Below are 16,874 nucleotides of genomic sequence, written 5' to 3' on the forward strand. Positions count from 1 at the left end.
GGAGCCACTCAAGACGTCGATCTTTATGCCTTGCGTCGTCATGGTATTGTTCGCATTCAGGTTGCGGTGCGCTCCATGGATATTTTCTCCTCTGACTTGCGTCGTCATGGTATTGTTCGCATTCAGGTTGTGGTGCGCTCCATGGATATTTTCTCCTCTGACGATATATTGGGAGGGAATCCACATTAGCTGAGGCGTTTGTCAAGATGGACGGATATTGCTTTTGTTATCAGGTTGAAAAAAAATACTACATACCAGATGCGAATTTTACTCCTATTGTGTGGAAACACCATGATGATAGCCCGGACACATGATGCCGACGAAAAGGATGATGATGCTAATAAAAAAAATAGAATGGAAGCTCGGTGGTTGTGAATCCTTGTCCAAACTCAGGTTCTACTGCTTCGTTTCCTATGCAAACTACATCACTTGCCGCGCCTCTGACCGAGCTGCCACATTCTGCACTGTTGCCGCCACTGCCTCCGTCGGGATCTTGGGCGGCTCTGGCGGTTCATGCACAGCTGCGACAACTTCGGCAGCAGCAAGCTCCTGCTGTCCTCCCAGTCGAGCGGGTCATGGATTCTACTGACCTGGATGGGCATGCATGCATGGATGTAGCAGCACAGACCGATGGCTTGGACCTGCATGCTTGCATGGACAAGACTTCCACTTCCATGCATGCATGGATGTACCAGCGCACACATATCGTGCATGCAAGAGCTACACACCCAGCCCGTGCATCTGCCACCGGTTGTCCGCCCTCTGCTACAGGCAATGCGCGCCTGGGACTGCAGGTTCCTGCCCAAGTCAAGACTTCGCCGAGTCCTGCATGCTACAGCAATCTGCATATCGTCGTGCTCCGACTATGGTGGTTCCGCTTGGTCCGGCCGCGGGGCGCAGCAAGGAGCTATCTGCACCACCCGTTGCAGACGTACCAGTGGAGATCGACCGAGTAAAGGTTTCTCCTAAGTGCTCAAGCCCACTGCCTTATCCTGAAACCGAGAGGAACCGGCGGCCGCATATGACGGACCGCTTCCCTCCCACTTGGTTGGTGCGTTAACTGAGGTCGGATTAGATGATGCAAGACTAGGGTTTATGTTTTGTGAGTTCATACCGTCTTCGCGTAAATTAAAGTCTCGTTCCTCAAAAAAGAAAATAGAAAATCAACCAAGCAGGCCAAGGTAGCCACCCCGAATAGAGTCTCCACATGAGAGGCATGTTATGGAATAGCAGAGGTCTATCAGACTTGGTTAAACATAAACACATCGGTGACTGTGTGCGTTATCATGATTTGTATTTTGTGACGATTTTCGAGGATGGTAAACGTACTTCCGTGCATATGTCTTTGATAACCTATCTACTGATTTTGACTACTCGTAGCATCATTTATCACCACGTGGAAGGCCTGGAGGAATCTTAATAGGGATATGGACCACAACCATGGACACTTATTAGCTTTTCCGGTGTGCGAATATCACATCAAATTCCACCTTCGAAATAGAGCTGATAATTTAATAGAGCCTGGTCGCAGTCTATGGGGCTGCCCAAGATGAAAATAAATCTGATTTCCTACGACAATTGGTGAATCAGTCTAAGGATAACCAGCACCCAATGCTTACTGGAAGCTACTTCAATATCCTTAGGCACCAGGCCGAGAAAAATAATGATCATTTTGACATTCACTGGCCTTTCTTACTCAATGTTGTGATCCACAGATTGAATCTTCAGGAAGCCACTATGTCAGGGCGACAATACACAACAATCCTCCGGAGCTGACATACGAGAAATTCTATCGGGTACTTATGGATACCAAATGGGAGTTAAAATTCTCTCTGGTAATGGTGCGTGCCATAGAGCGTATTGAGACACTTACGGACCATGCACCCATCATTCTTGATTCTAACACTACTAGCCCTCTCACTGCTCGCCGCCCATTCAAATTTGAATTGAGATGGTTATAGCAGGATGGCTTTGCGGATATTATAAAGATAGTATGGGAGAGGCCTGCTGTTGGTCACACACCGATTCAGAGATGGAACTTCAAAATTTGTGCAACAAGGAAGTTCCTAACTAGTTGGCTAAACACACCGGTGGTATGTATAAGAACGAAACGCAAGGCCTTTCCTCTATTATCGATGGCCTCGATAAAACCGCGAAGACTCGCACGTTGTCTCGATAGGATATTGATATGAAAAATCAATCCAATGAGAAGATTGCACGTCTTTTGCGAGAAGAGGAAATCAAGTGGTACCAAAAATCCGACGCCTAGTTCATTTTGAAGGGAGACAACTATAGACGATATTTCTAAATGCTTGCCAATGGGCGGCACATGAAGAAGTGTACTTTTATCCTCCAATAGGATGAGGGAAGATCGACGGTCGGGCGGAGCTCAAATGTTATATTTCCCGATACTGCAAGTCTTTGTTTGGGGCTCTAGATGAAGGGAACTTCACTCTTGATGGAACATATGATATTCCACAAGTCACGGTAGAAGAGAATGATATCCTCACGACACCTCTCTCCAATGAGGACGTGCGACCTGCGGTGTTTCAAATGGAAATTAACAAAGCTCTAGGCCCCGATGGCTTCCTCGCAGAGTTCTGTCAGAACTTCTGGGATGTCATCAAGAATGACCCGATGGAATTATTGGAGTTTCTTCATTCCGTCCTACTTGACCTATCCATGATAAATTTTGGCGAGATTGTTTTCATGCCAAAGACTAAGGAGGCGAACTTGATCCAGTAGTATAGACTGATCTGCCTCCTTAATTTCAGCGTAAAAATCTTCCCCAAAGTGGTGACTAATAGGCTCAACACAGTTGTTGATCATGTTGTACGGCCATCCCAAACAGATTTCATGCAAGGAAGAAATATGCTCAATGGAGTAGTTATCCTTCATAGACCGTTCACAACATGTACCAGTAGAACATGAGTGGGGTATTATAAAAAAATTGGCGTTGAAAAAGGCATACGATCAAGTCAAATGGTCATTTCTCCAACAGACCCTCGGAATGAAAGGCTTCTCCGATAAATGGTGTGAGTGGATCAAAAAATTTGTTATTGGAGGTACTGTGGCTATCAAAGTCACTAATGATGTAGACCATTACTTCGAGACCAAAAAGGGATTATATCAGGGCGATCATATGTCTTCGATGTTATTTAACATTGTGACAAGTTGGCTACCTTTAGAATGCGCCAAACAGGATGACCAAATTGCAGGAGTAGTGCGACATCTTGTGGATGTGGGACTTTCTATCATGCAATATGCGTGCAATACGATTCCTTTTATGGAAGACGACTTAGATAAGGCTTGAAATCCAACACTCTTGCTTTCAGCTTTTGAACAAATGTCAGCTTTGAAAATTAACTTCCATAAAAGTGAATTGTTTTATTTTGGGGAAGCAAAGGATGCGGCTGCACACTATGCTGAATTATTTGGTTGTGTGCAAGGCCAATCCGCGATTAAATATTAAGGAACTCTAGTTGCGTCTAACTAATGCGGAGTGGAAACATGTTGATGAGCGATTGGAGAAAGGATTGAGCAGTTGGAAAGGCAAGTTGCTCTCCGTTGGAGGGCGATTAGTTTCTATCAATTCTCTTCTCGCAAACATGGTTCTCCACATGCTCTCATTTTTCCAACTTCCCAAAAGGGTTCTAAAAGACTGGATTACTCTAGATCCAGAATTTTTTTGGCAAGGAGACAGTGAAAAGAAAAGGTATAGGGTAACCAAATGGAGCATGGTTTATCGACCAAAAGACCAGGGAGGTTAAGGTATTCAAGACCTCAAGGCCAATAATGATGCCTTACATAGTTATTGGCTATTCAAACTACTTACTAAGGACGGTGTTTGACAAACTCCTCTACGCAACAAGTATCTAAGCCAAAAAGTGATATCCTATGTATATTGGAAGCCTGGTGGCTTGCATTTTTGGGCTGGTTTGATGGTGGCAAAGAAACATCTTTTTCGCTAAGATAGGTTTTTGGGAGGACAAGTGGCTTGGAAACGCCAATGTTCAGGAAAATATCCAGCCTTGTACCGCATAGTATAGGATAAGAATGCTACTCTTCCACACGTTCTCAGCTCGTCTCCACCGGATGTATCATTTAGGAGGGACTTGGTTGGCCCCGCCTTGTGTCATGGCAACATCTACTATCCCGTCTGGATTTGGTTAACTTGACACAAGGGTGGGATGTGCTTAGCTACAATCTAGCTAAATTCGGGCCCTTCATAGTTGACTCTATGTACCGTGGACTATCTGACCGAGAGATTCTAGTGGACAATAACAAACTAATATAAAAATTGAAGATGACACTGAAAGTTAAGATACCATGTGGTACCTTCGAGAAGGAGTTGTGCTAACTAAAGACAATATTGCTAGTCACAACTGGCAAGGAGGCAAGAAGTGTAGCTTTTGTACTTACGACAAGATAATCAAACACCTCTCCTTTCAATTCATGTTTGCGCGTTCTACATGGTTCGTCATCCAAATAGTGCTCTATTTGTATTTGTTGACACGTGTTGTCACTGGCTTCACGAAATACCAAATATGACTAGTACGCTTATTTGGGTGGAAGCGTCTGCCTTACTATGGTCGGTTTAGCTTTGTATAGAAATGATTGTGTTTTTAATTGCAAAATCTCCTCTCCTATGTTGGTTATCTACTGTTGTATGCATTGGCTTCGTATGCGGTCTATGCTGCACCGAACAGATTTCCAGTCGCTGTTCAAGGTGGAGCAGCGGCCAGGGTTTTTTTACCCAACATGAGTGGCGGCACAATCTCTGGATCGGTCCACCTCCTTCGTCGACATAGGCATAGTTTTGGTCTCATATGGCTTTACCGTTGCCAAATTGTCTTTTTATTCATACTTTGTCAGATAGTTTTTTTTGTGGCTGTGTGCATTTTAGCCATGCAGAGACCGGATGTCGTTCATCATGATTTGTATCTACTTGTTGTTATATTTTTAGTTAATAAAAGTGTCCTTTATTGGAAAATAAATTCAGTCACCTAGGGGAGTGTGACAACAAAGTATAGTTTCCTTGACTATTGCAGCACTACGCATCCCTTTATATTGTAAGATGGGAATATTTCTTTTGCTGACCTAGAGGAAGAGAGGCTTGAGATATTGGGAGAGGGAGAGAGGAAGACGAGTCATGAGAGATTCTTTTTTCAACCTGAGTCATGAGAGATTGAGAGAGAGACAGATGGCATCTTCCTAGCTTCAGGTCTATTATTTCATCTGAGGTCTCATAATTTCTCTGGTATTTTTTTTTCAAATGGAGAGTTATCAAAAATATCTACACTGTAATAATTCGGTCCCACAAAACCAAATGGCTCATAATATCTAATTAACAAAAAAAATTATAGGGAGTGTCTAATTAGTATAGGTACAAATATCATCAAATATGAATCGGCCAACAAGAGATCAAAGTATATATGAACACGAAGAGATCGAACACTATGTAAGATTTAGGTCGATCGATTGACCTTTGTTGTTCCGATCTGACGCGACGAAGACTGGTGAGCTTAAGTCTGCTTCTTGGCAGGAGGGTTGTGAAGACCGGTTGCGGTGGTGGCTGTGGATGCGATCGGTGAAGTGGCAGATGAGAGGGCGGCGGCAGGATTTGAAGCTCAAAGGGCTGGTCATGCCAATATTTATAACCCTGGCATAAGCCAAGTGTCATTACACGACCACTCGGCTTACATGGGAGGCCAATCATTTTCATTTTTTTTAAATGATAATATAAGTTGAGTGTCGAGGGAGCATACTCGACTTATACCAACGGATGTCGAGTTAGCCGTTAAGTGCGTCGACGACGGACAGGTGGCAGCAGCTTTTGCCAGCAAGAGCCACACAGCATACTACAGGTAAGCCGAGTATGTAGAAGGCGAATGCTTCTTGTATAGATTCACGGCTTACTCTGATATAAGCCGAGTATCATGATTTTGCCGTGTATACTTTGGTCCGCACTCGTCTTACACTTAAGCCTCGAACCCGTGATTTAACACTCGGCGTACCAGCTCATACTCGGCCTCGTGTGTTTTTCCTGTAGTAGATCTTGGGCAAGTGTAGTCTGTCGACATACTTTTCCATTTGTTTGAGATTGAACTGGTTTGGGCTTTTCGCAGGCACAAGAAATCAACGCACATTCTACATGATCCTGCTGCAGGCTGCTAGGTTGTATGCTTGTTGCACATGTTGCACATGCATGCATTCTTCACACATGTTGGTCATACCATCTAATGAATTGCATGCAAGGGGTGGGGTGAAGTAAAATACTCATGACTACATACATGGATATCGAATGATCTAACTTTGGGATTCTTCATACCATCTAGCCGTCAATAGGCATTCTTCATCCGTTTGAGATTGCACCGTTTTGGGACTTTTGCAGGCGCACTTCGTCGACGCACATTCCCTCACACGGAATGTCGATGCATGCTGCTAGGTAGTAAGAGCCACACTGCGATGTCTCCCTCACTTGGTTTTTTTATGGCGGCTAGTAAGAGCCACACATGCCCTTATGCATGCATGCATTCTTCATGTGAACAGAGCTAGAAAGAATAAACAGTAGGATTTAGCGAATAGCTTGCAAGGGGTGGGTGAAGTAATATACTCATGACTATATACATGGATATCGAATGATCTAACTAAGCGTTTGGCTGGTATATATATAGCCTTTCACAAAGTGTCTCCCTATCTTTCTTCATCCATTAACAAATACTCCCTCCGTTCCTAAATATAAGTCTTTGGAGAGATTTCACTATGAACCACATACGAATGTATGTAGATGCATTTTAGAATGAAGATTCATTCATTTTGCTCCGTATGTAGTCCATAATGGAATCTCTACAAAGACTTATATTTAGGAACGGAGGGAGTAGTAGTAAGTTAGCTCGATATATAGCTTCATGTGGAAGCATGTTCTCCTGTACTAGTACCTATACATTCCAGTAAGTAGCTTCGCACAAACGCTCTGAGAAACTGAGATGGTGGAGTGAAACAAACAAGATAGGTGTTTTCGTATGCGAGTAGTGTGATCAGGTCGATCTAGCTATGGAAATTATATAGAGAATGCCACCTAGCCAACACAGCCCAGCCACTGTAGAGCCTTTAATCCTTTTGCCCGTTAGCTTAGTTTGCTATGATTTGAGTTGGCAAAACAAATGCCGCTCTCATGTCTGCTTCTACACATTGAGGCCGATCTAAAAATCTGTTAGTAGTTAACTAGATAGGTGCGGCCATTGTTAGCTCGTGGGAGGCCATGCAGCCGTGGACTCTGCACGTACACACCTCGTCCTTAATGAGCGACGTGGGATGGCACATCCGGTATGCTCGGCTATGTAGATGGTGTTTCCCTTAAGCAATCTTTGGACAAACAAGATGATGATCAATGAGAAAAAGCTGCAACAGTACGCGAGCACAAAACATCTCGTCTTTTTTTCTCCTGTCACCATTGAAAGTGTGAACTAGAGTTTGGAGAACTCCCGGTTCTAACAGCCACGTCAACAGCTTGGAGAACTATGAACAGTTTCGAAAACCTCTCATGTCAATAACCAATAGCGGAACCTGGATGCTCATATTGGCTCCCACATATTCTACGAAGATCTTTATTGGTCGAACCATTATGATAACATGCGTTATTCCCTTTGTCATCGGTATCTTACTTGCCCGAGATTCGATCGTTGGTATCTTCATACCCAGTTCAATCTCGTTACCAGCAAGTCTCTTTACTTGTTCCGTAATGCATCATCCCGTAACTAACTCATTAGTCACATTGCTTACAAGGCTTCTTATGATGTGCATGACTGAGAGGGCCCAGAGATACGTCTCGATACCCGGAGTGACAAATCCTAATCTCGATCTATGCCAACCCAACAAACACTTTCGGACATACATGTAGAGCATCTTTATAATCACCCAGTTACGTTGTGACGTCTAATAGCACAAAAGGCATTCGTCCGCTATCCGGGAGTTGCATAATCTCGTAGTCGGAGGAATATGTGTTTGACATGAAAATAACAGTAGAAATAAAAACTGAACGATCATTATGCTATGCTAACGGATAAGTCTTCTCCATCACATCATTCTCCTAATGATGTGATCATGTTCATCAAATGACAACACATGTCTATGGCTAGAAAACTTAACCATGTTTGATCAACGAGCTAGTCAAGTAGTAGAGGAATACTTGGAACAAGGTGTTTTGTCTATTTATCCACACATGTATCAAGTTTCTGGTTAATACAATTCTAGCATGAATAATAAAATTTATTATAAATAAGGAAATACAAAATAACAACTTTATTATTGCCTCTAGGGCATATTTCATTCAAGTTTTCTGGTTTGAAGTCCATAGATCACATGTCAAACTAATGCTTTGAAAAGACATGAGTTGCTTCTTCAAGATCTCTTTTTCAGATAATTATACCTTCATGCATTCAACTCTAATTGACTTCCTGCCTATGAACTTGTATGATGCATTCACATAATTCATGAGGATACTAAACCAAGCATGCTTACCATCCTAAAAGGGTACTCGTGCACAATTAGCATCTTTGCTATTATCTTTCGGCATTCTTCATGATCATATTCATGATTCACTATAAGAGATGCATCGGGCTTTTCAGGATCAAAGCCAATTGTACCTTGACGTAGATGTTTTGCGTTCTGATTCAGTATGATTGGACAAGCATCTATATGCCTAACGAGACTAGTAGTTGATCCCCCATAAGAAAAATGCTCATAACCATACACGCATTCCGCCTTTGTAAAAACTTCACCTTGCTTCTTCTTCGATACAACTTTGATGTCTTTGAAATACTTCCAACATTTTCAACGCTTGGCTATGGTTCTCTTCCCTTTAGCTTTACCAGCATTAACATTTGTATTTTTCCTTTTACCTGTTGTCTTTGGTATCTGAACAACAATAACCTCCCCAATTTCAGTGTCATTTTGACCATGGCCTAATCCAAGAGAAGGCTCAAACATTTCATCATCCATATCCAACTTTTCTGCCTCGCCAATTTCATGACACCCATCATCAACATCAACCTCTATCCATTCATCTTCCTAAAAAATAATAATGAAACAACATGATTAGACTAACAGATCGAACATTAATTCAACCATGTTAGAATAAGATCCGATATATGTTATTAATTAGATAAGTGGAACCAAAAATGTCATGCTTAATTCTAGGCAACACGCTAATAGTTTTCTAAAATAAAATGGAGGAAACATATGTGGCATTTCTTAACCGCAACACATACTGACAACTTGTGCAGAAGAGTATTTGGGCGAAGATGAGTTCTTAATGATCTACAAAACTTTCACGTCCAATAATCTGAGGAAGCGGGCACTTCAGGGAGTCAACTCCATTCAACATGTAGCACTCTTGGGGGTGTGGATAGACACGCCAATATTATTTGATCACAACGACCAGCCGAGGTCCACCCCGAGCATATGCCCTGCCGCATTAGTTCTCAATCCCATTGTAGGCGGCTGCAGGCTGAAGAAAGTGCTGCTGGACTGAGTAAGCATCCTAAACCTAATATACGAGGATACTCTGAACAAAATGCAAATCGATAGATCGCACGTCGAACAAAGCCACACAACCTTTAATGGTATAATACCAGGGCGAGAAGCACATCACAATCGGAAAAGTTACCCTATACGTGGTCTTCGGTACAGCCGAGAACTATCGATCCGAAGAAGTAACATTCCGCATTGTCTCCTTCGGAAGTGGCTATCACGCCCTCTTGGGGCGCGGTGCCTTTTCAACGTTTCAAGCGATCACACACTACGGCTACATGAAGCCCAAAATGCAGGGCCCCAATGGGCTCATTACCAATTCAAGTAACCCGGACAGGTCACTTAAAGCCGAGGATAAAACAACATCACACTACTAGGGAAAAGCCTAGCAGTAGCACGGGTTTAATAGCAAGCAGTAGCGCGGGTGCCCGCGCTACTGGTACGGCGCTATAGCTAACGTTTAGCAATAGCACAGGTCAACCACCGCTACTGCCATCCAAGTTTAGCAGTAGCGCGTTTGTCAAAACCTCGCTACTGATAAAAGCTGCAGCGCGCCGGTTTATCACGCGCTACTGCGAAGGTAGCACTGCTGCTACACACACCCCCGCGCTACTATTATTATTTTCTGCAATGTATTTACTCTGTTTTTGTATGGGTTTTATACAATAGTCTCTGTCATATCATACACACAATAGTTGCATCATATCATACACATACAAAATAGTCTCATCAAATCAAGTCATCGTCATCCAACACAAATGATGTCTCTCATCATCATCGATCTCGAAATACTGATACGGGTGATGATATGTCTCGAATACATGCAAGTACATCGTCATACCATACACATGTCTGGTCATCCATCTATATCATGATATAGAATAGAAGAGCTATCACTATGAGCAAGAGAGTAATTATGTAGTACATGAGGCACTGGTTCTAATTCACCTATCGCGCTAGCGTGAACCTCAAGTAACTAGGTTCCACTTCTTGTCTGCTATGAAACCCTTTCTGGCTGCCACCCAACAACCATGACACTTGGGCCTGACACACTGGCCACTCATCGAAAACTCCCCAAACCCTCCGTATGTACACGGCATAGCACTTCTTGGCCATGAAGGACCTATGTACCTGTTATACCTGCATGGATCTTCATCAAAACGAATTCAATAATAGTATGCAACACAATATACTTGACCAACACAAAGAGAAAAAGTTACCAAAAATATGCAACATATAGTAAACATAATTAATCAACGGAGTTTTATCGTACCTAAACTAATTAACTAGATGTAAGCAGGTCATCATCACAGGCATCGTCAATCTTTCAAAGTTTCATCCATGCATATCGGGGAAGATGCACCCTAGCTCCGTGAACGGTGTCAGGTCCAGTCGTTGCATGCCTATGAGTGTTGTGATGTCATTTCGCGATACAGGGCCGTGGTATAACATCCCGTTATTTTCGACGACATCTTTCATGATGATCGTTGCAAGGTCCCTCTGGATGCGAAAGAAGTCATCTCTGAGCTTATAGTTCGATTGGGTTCCTAAGTCTTCCACCCATTGATGGATACGGTCATCGTTTCTGGATGTCATGCGAAGACGTTGGCGGTCCCGTCTGAACTCCATCATGAGATGGAGGACATAAAATCCATCGTTCTAGCTTGTTGTCGGTTGATGGACGTAGAAGAATGTATTTTTACGTGAGAAACCCGGCGTGCCATTCCTTTGTTTCCTGATCTCTATGTGGCCACCCATCATGCTGAAGCTGTGGAGAGCAGCATCCAGAATATTCATTATGTGGGTGTAGTCCTTCTTCTCGTAGTTTCTGGATGAGTAGAAATACACATCCTGGAAGACTCGCGGGAAAAGAATGATAAGGACGGCGCGCCCATTGCTGCGGGAAAAAACACCTCAAATTAGTATCCATATGAGCGAAGGAATGATTGAAATTTACGAAAGTGTTGTCCGGCAATGACTTACATTGGATGATAAGGCAGGAGAACCGTTTCCATGTCCTTATTCATTATCATGATGTTTTCGAGGTACTCCCTAGCAACTTTACGTTCAAAGTCACCTAGACTCAAGAAGGACTCATGCATGTACTATCGATTTTCCACCAAGATTTGTGAGATTTGTTCTCTCATGATGATGAAGTTCATATGTAGCGCAAAAAGGAGGGATGATCGTCAAATCGAGCCGCCTCGTGAGAAACATCTCAAAGATGTGATCAAAGCGCAGGAAAAACACCTCTGCGGCCAGTCTGTTGACGTAGCACGTGCCCTGAGGCATAGGAACCATGTAAAGCGGGTATCCTGGAGCCTCCGAGGCGAGAAGGATTTCTCAGCCGGCAATATATGGTTGTGCAGTCTTCTGAGATACCCTGATATCCCATTTAGCGGTTTCAGCGGTAAGATCAGCTCGCCCGCAGTATGGATCATCGCCGCACATTTGACCGGTACACGGACTGTAAAATCGGTCGGCGGAGCAGACTAGCTGCTGGAAGATTTAGCAGATTTGGTGGCAAATAGGGCCTTTCTTCCTCCATATCTTCCTATGTAGTATGACGCACCGTAAAAATCACCTTATAATCGTAACATCCAATACAATGAAAAAGAGTGCTCTTAATGATGAACAAATGTACGACATGAATGAATGGCTTATGTGTTATGATAAAAAGAATGTTTCATCGCACCGTGCAATCCCTCCACTGCCTATGTTTGGTCCCTCCATTTTCTGATGTTAGTCCTATAATGTAATGACTTTTTTTTGCAAATTCTATAATGTAATCTGCTGATTTACGTATATGCGGCGCCTTCCACTAGTACTATTGACTAAAGTATTCTGGCTTCTTCAGCGTGCATGTGTTTATTAGAGCCATGTGCAATCTGTATAAGCGGCGTGAACTCTGTATAATTGGGTCGACTTGATGCGATGTTACCAATTTAAAAAAATACTTTATCAGTAAAAAATACACTAATTGCCCTACTGTGAGAAAAAAACACAAAATAAAGAAGTGTCAATAATGCAACGGTAGTATAATCTGCGAGGGTGGTCTCGTGTCTCTTCCGGAATAACAATACACACTAAGCCTTGGTCCTGGTAGTCCTGCTGGTTTGTAGTGGCATGGCATCCACATCCTGCAGCCGGCCTCACATCCTACCGCTGGTCTCACATGGTGTTGTATTGTCTTTTAGTGCTTGCAAGACATCTCAACAGTAACAAATGCTAATGGGAATAATTGGATGACCATGTGTAATGTTGTGTGGTCACCTCTTTCTTGATACTAGTTCTCTAGTTGTTGGCCACCTAACGGACAATTGCTAGAGCTATCGACGAATTCGTAGCGATAAGGGCATGTACAATGGTTCTATTTTAAGAGTGCCACGTAAGATAAATGATGAAGTGGAGGAGAGAGAAATCGTAAGATAAGGCTTGTCTTCTCTTATTTAAGAAAAGATAAGAGATGATCTCTTAGCACAATTTATCTCACCATGTTTTTAGGAACAACTAATTATTGAAGATAAGGCTAAGAAATGACCCATTAATTATTATAGACATGTTTTTTGTCATCTCTAATTTACATGCAAGACTTAAGATAAGACTATCTTATCAACCATTGTACATGCCCTAATGGAGTGAAGAATAGAGTGTCTCTTACACTACAGCTAGGGGCGGGCTCCGGTGTAGAATGAGTTGGCTAGCTCCCTATAAATAGACCCGCTTGGTCCAGCATATGGGCGCCAAGCTCATATCCATTGTCCTTGCATCCAATACCTTAAGCTCCTTTTGCTCTATCCATTTTCAAGAGTCAACCAATGGCTTCCTCCCTTAAAGTCGACGTCATTGTTGCCAGTTGCGCTCTGCTATTCCTACCTGAGGGGCCGATGACGCTAGCGTAAGAATGCCCGCCCGGCTTCTGCACGGCCCCAATTTGCGTCCCATGCAACCAGGCAGCGTCATCTGCTACAAAGCCCCTGCAGGATGCGCGGAAGGTTGCTCCGGCTGGTCTGACCTAGGCGCGTTAAGCATGGATGGACGACGTGTTATTTCTTGTTTTGAGTTATGTGTTTACTTCATCAAAAAGCGAATGTCGGCAGCGTCAGGAAAACGTATGCCAGGGCGTAAATCTATTTATTGTTCGTTTCGCATGGTATGATGCTATGTAAGACGTCCATCCTTTGTAGTCTGGATATTTACCAGTATAATAATTATGTTGCAATAATTCATATGCTAATGGTCTCAAGTCCTAGCTCCTTTCAGTCGGTGTTGCATTTAGCCATGGTGGATGACAAGCAGGCTGTCCTCACCCAAAATTAATAGCTTGCCGTACCAAACTGGTAGGACTTGGCCATCTAGATATTTGGATTAACGAGCCCGGTTAGCCCGAAATCACCGAGCTTGGCGCTGAACAACTCGTCCGGCATGATGTTGCAGTCCCTATGGATCGATGCACTATTCACGGTCCTGGTGTAGGTAGAGAAACGCGGGTTCTAATCCGAGCACGAAATCAGACCTTCAATTTAAGCCGAAACCTATTGGACAGTAAAATCCTATCTCATCATCGTTCCCGCCATACAGATGCCTGGCAAGGTTGCCATTGTTCATCAGCTCGTAGACAAGGAGCAGATCGCCGTCGCCGCCATTATGGCACCAGCCCATGAGCTGCAAGAGTTTCTTGTGATGAAGCCTGCTTATGATCATCATGTCAGAGGCATGCTCCTTTCTCCCATGCTTGGAGCCCTTGGAAACTCTCTTGACGGCCACGCGAAGGTTTGACTCATTCAGGTTGACCGAGCTGAAGCCTCCTTGTCAGAAAACCTACGCTGGCGATGCCAACTCGTTGTACCAAAAACGCCTGCTACCGGTCCCTTTGTCAAGTGCTCATCCATTGCCGCAGCGTCGTCGTAGAAGTTGCATTCCTCCTGCCTAAGCTCCATTACTTGCTGACGGATTTTCGCTTCCTTTCATTGTTGTCATCGCACAAAGGGCCCAAATAAGGTGCCGAGAACACTAGCGGAGCTTGTGCCACCTACCTTTGAAAAAATCACTCAATAGAGAAACGGCAAAGTTTAAAATACAAAAATTAGAGCCTTTCGCCCCACACACGTAATCACAATTTGTGTTTCCCCCTTGGAGATCCTTGGGAAGCTAGCTTGGCCACTTGCCGAGAATCGGTAAAAACAACGCCAAAAGAAAGGCCGATTAGAAGCCCAGTTTTGTGAGGACTGAGGAGACGAACATTGTAAGAGGAATTTAACAAGAATGATACTGGATTGGCATCTCACTACAATATGTGCATGAAGCCTAGGTGCTCTCCTGCTCCAAGACTGTAAAGATGTGACTAGCACGAATACTATGTGATTTTTATTTGGTTGTAAACTATTTATTATTACGATGTAAAAATTATGTGATTTATTTTGTTTCAACTATCTGCAATATTCTCTTTTTAATTGGATTTATATGCATGAAAGTCTAAATGGGTGGGCCAGTTGGGCGCACTGACTAGATTTGGGCAGATGCGGCCTGACGGCGTGTCTCCAGTCATCCCAAACGGACAAATAGCGGACTAAGTCTATGTCCATTTAGATCGGCACGTTGGAGTTGGCCTTTGGCATGAATGACTCGACTTACTATGATTTAAGGAGCCATGCAAAATGAGAGGACATTTCTGATTGGCTGCCATTTAAAATCCGGCAAAATACCAAAGTAGTGTATTACAACTTCGTAATCTCACTTTATTAAAACAGTTCATATATACAGAAAATAAGTACATGTAGTATTCATCGTAATGTCAAACTCTGTATGCCAGCCGTGGTCTCTTATTTGGCCACGTCGTGCTTGTTGTCGTCCTCCTTTCCGTAGGCGGAGACAGGGAAGGTCCTTCGCAGTCCGGTGGGCGTCTTGAAACTGATCTTTGAGTGGTCGTTCTTGTCGATGTACATGTCACTGACGGTGACCCAGATGAGGAGCTCCGTGCTCTTAACCCCCGTGATGCGCTTCATCTTGCGGTCTTCGACAAAGGCCGTCACCTCGGTGGCATACGAGACTAGCCTCCCGATCTGTTTGAAGGTGTGCGTGAGTGCGAAAATATATTTTAGAGCATATGCACCCAGGCCCTCTCTATCCAGCCATCCATTTTTTGCTTTAAGATCCGTGCAAGTACATTTCTCTTTTTTGTTTCTCCCACATAGAACACATCTAGAAGTTCAAACCTATGCGGCGTGACAAAGCTTTCTGAGTAGAATCTAGGATAAATCGTACAGATTTTTTTGTCAAACATAAATATACAAAATACGTTTTTTTTGATTAAAAAATCATATTTTTAGTATTTACGTCGGACAAAAAAATCTGAAAGATTTATCCTAGATTCTAGTTAGAAAGCTTTGCCATCCTGCATAGGTTCCAACTTCAAGATATGTTCTATGTGGGAGAAGCAAAAAAGAGAAAATTTTGTATAGAAACTTAGTTGTACCGCACGGATCTTAAAGCGATATTGGAGAGCTAGGATAGCAGGGCCTGGATGCATATGCTCTAAAAATCCACGTCCTGCGTGAGCGCCTTCTTCTGGAGCAGCCACAAGAAGCCCGTGGAGCGGTTGTAGCCTACCTCCACGATGTCCGCTAGCGGCAGCAGGCCCAGTGGCATGTTGGTCTCTGCCAACAGCTCCACCGCCTTCTCGGCACACAGCGCCGCACCATGGTACACCTCCGCGCCCTCCCTGTTCACCTCGATCGCCTGCGACGCCATCTCGATGGGTTAAATTTAATCTCTCCGAGCAAACTCTGGCTCCACTCGACACTCAGATGCAGGGGGGCTTATTGGTCTTGGGGGCTTGTTGATTGATGTGGTGGGATACTGGGATTGGAGGTGGGGAGGGGCGGATTTATAGGCATTGACGCGAACTATATGAGAAATTGTACTACTGATGTCCACTGGAATGCTTACCTCTGGAGCAAGCGGGTGAGAAAGGAGATGTCTGAACTTGAGGTATGACACTCCAGCGACCTGTGTCAACATCGCGTCGTATATGCAGAGCGATCAAGCGGATGGAATGGCGTTGCTGGCAGTTGGATTGTTACTCCTGCTAGCACGCGTCTGATGGGACACCTGTTGGTCAACCACCCGAGTTAATTTGCGATTTTCCTCAACCAGCGTGACGCATTATGCATGATGCGGCTGGTAGCCTGGTACTAATCGACCCGCACCAAATTTGAAAACATTGTCCAGAAAGTGAAATAATTCTAGATTTAAAATAGTCAGAAATTTGAAAAATTTGTCCACGACTCAAATAATATTCGCAAATTCAAAAAAAAGTACTTGTGAACAGAAAAATATAA

The 16,874-nt window shown here is 43.6% G+C and overlaps 1 protein-coding gene across 1 annotated transcript; it reads right to left on the reverse strand.

Annotated features, from left to right (window-relative positions):
• Nucleotides 1–15,249: 15,249 nt before the first annotated feature.
• LOC123064592 (uncharacterized) lies at nucleotides 15,250–16,464 on the reverse strand. Its single transcript, XM_044488044.1, has 2 exons — nucleotides 16,144–16,464; nucleotides 15,250–15,596 (listed from the first exon to the last, which is right to left on the reverse strand). The coding sequence occupies exons 1-2, from the start codon at nucleotides 16,282–16,284 to the stop codon at nucleotides 15,357–15,359; spliced, it is 381 nt and encodes a 126-aa protein (XP_044343979.1). The 5' UTR covers nucleotides 16,285–16,464; the 3' UTR covers nucleotides 15,250–15,356.
• Nucleotides 16,465–16,874: the final 410 nt, after the last annotated feature.

The sequence above is a fragment of the Triticum aestivum genome, chromosome 3B (assembly GCF_018294505.1).
Source record: "Triticum aestivum cultivar Chinese Spring chromosome 3B, IWGSC CS RefSeq v2.1, whole genome shotgun sequence".
NCBI classification, from domain to species: domain Eukaryota; kingdom Viridiplantae; phylum Streptophyta; class Magnoliopsida; order Poales; family Poaceae; genus Triticum; species Triticum aestivum.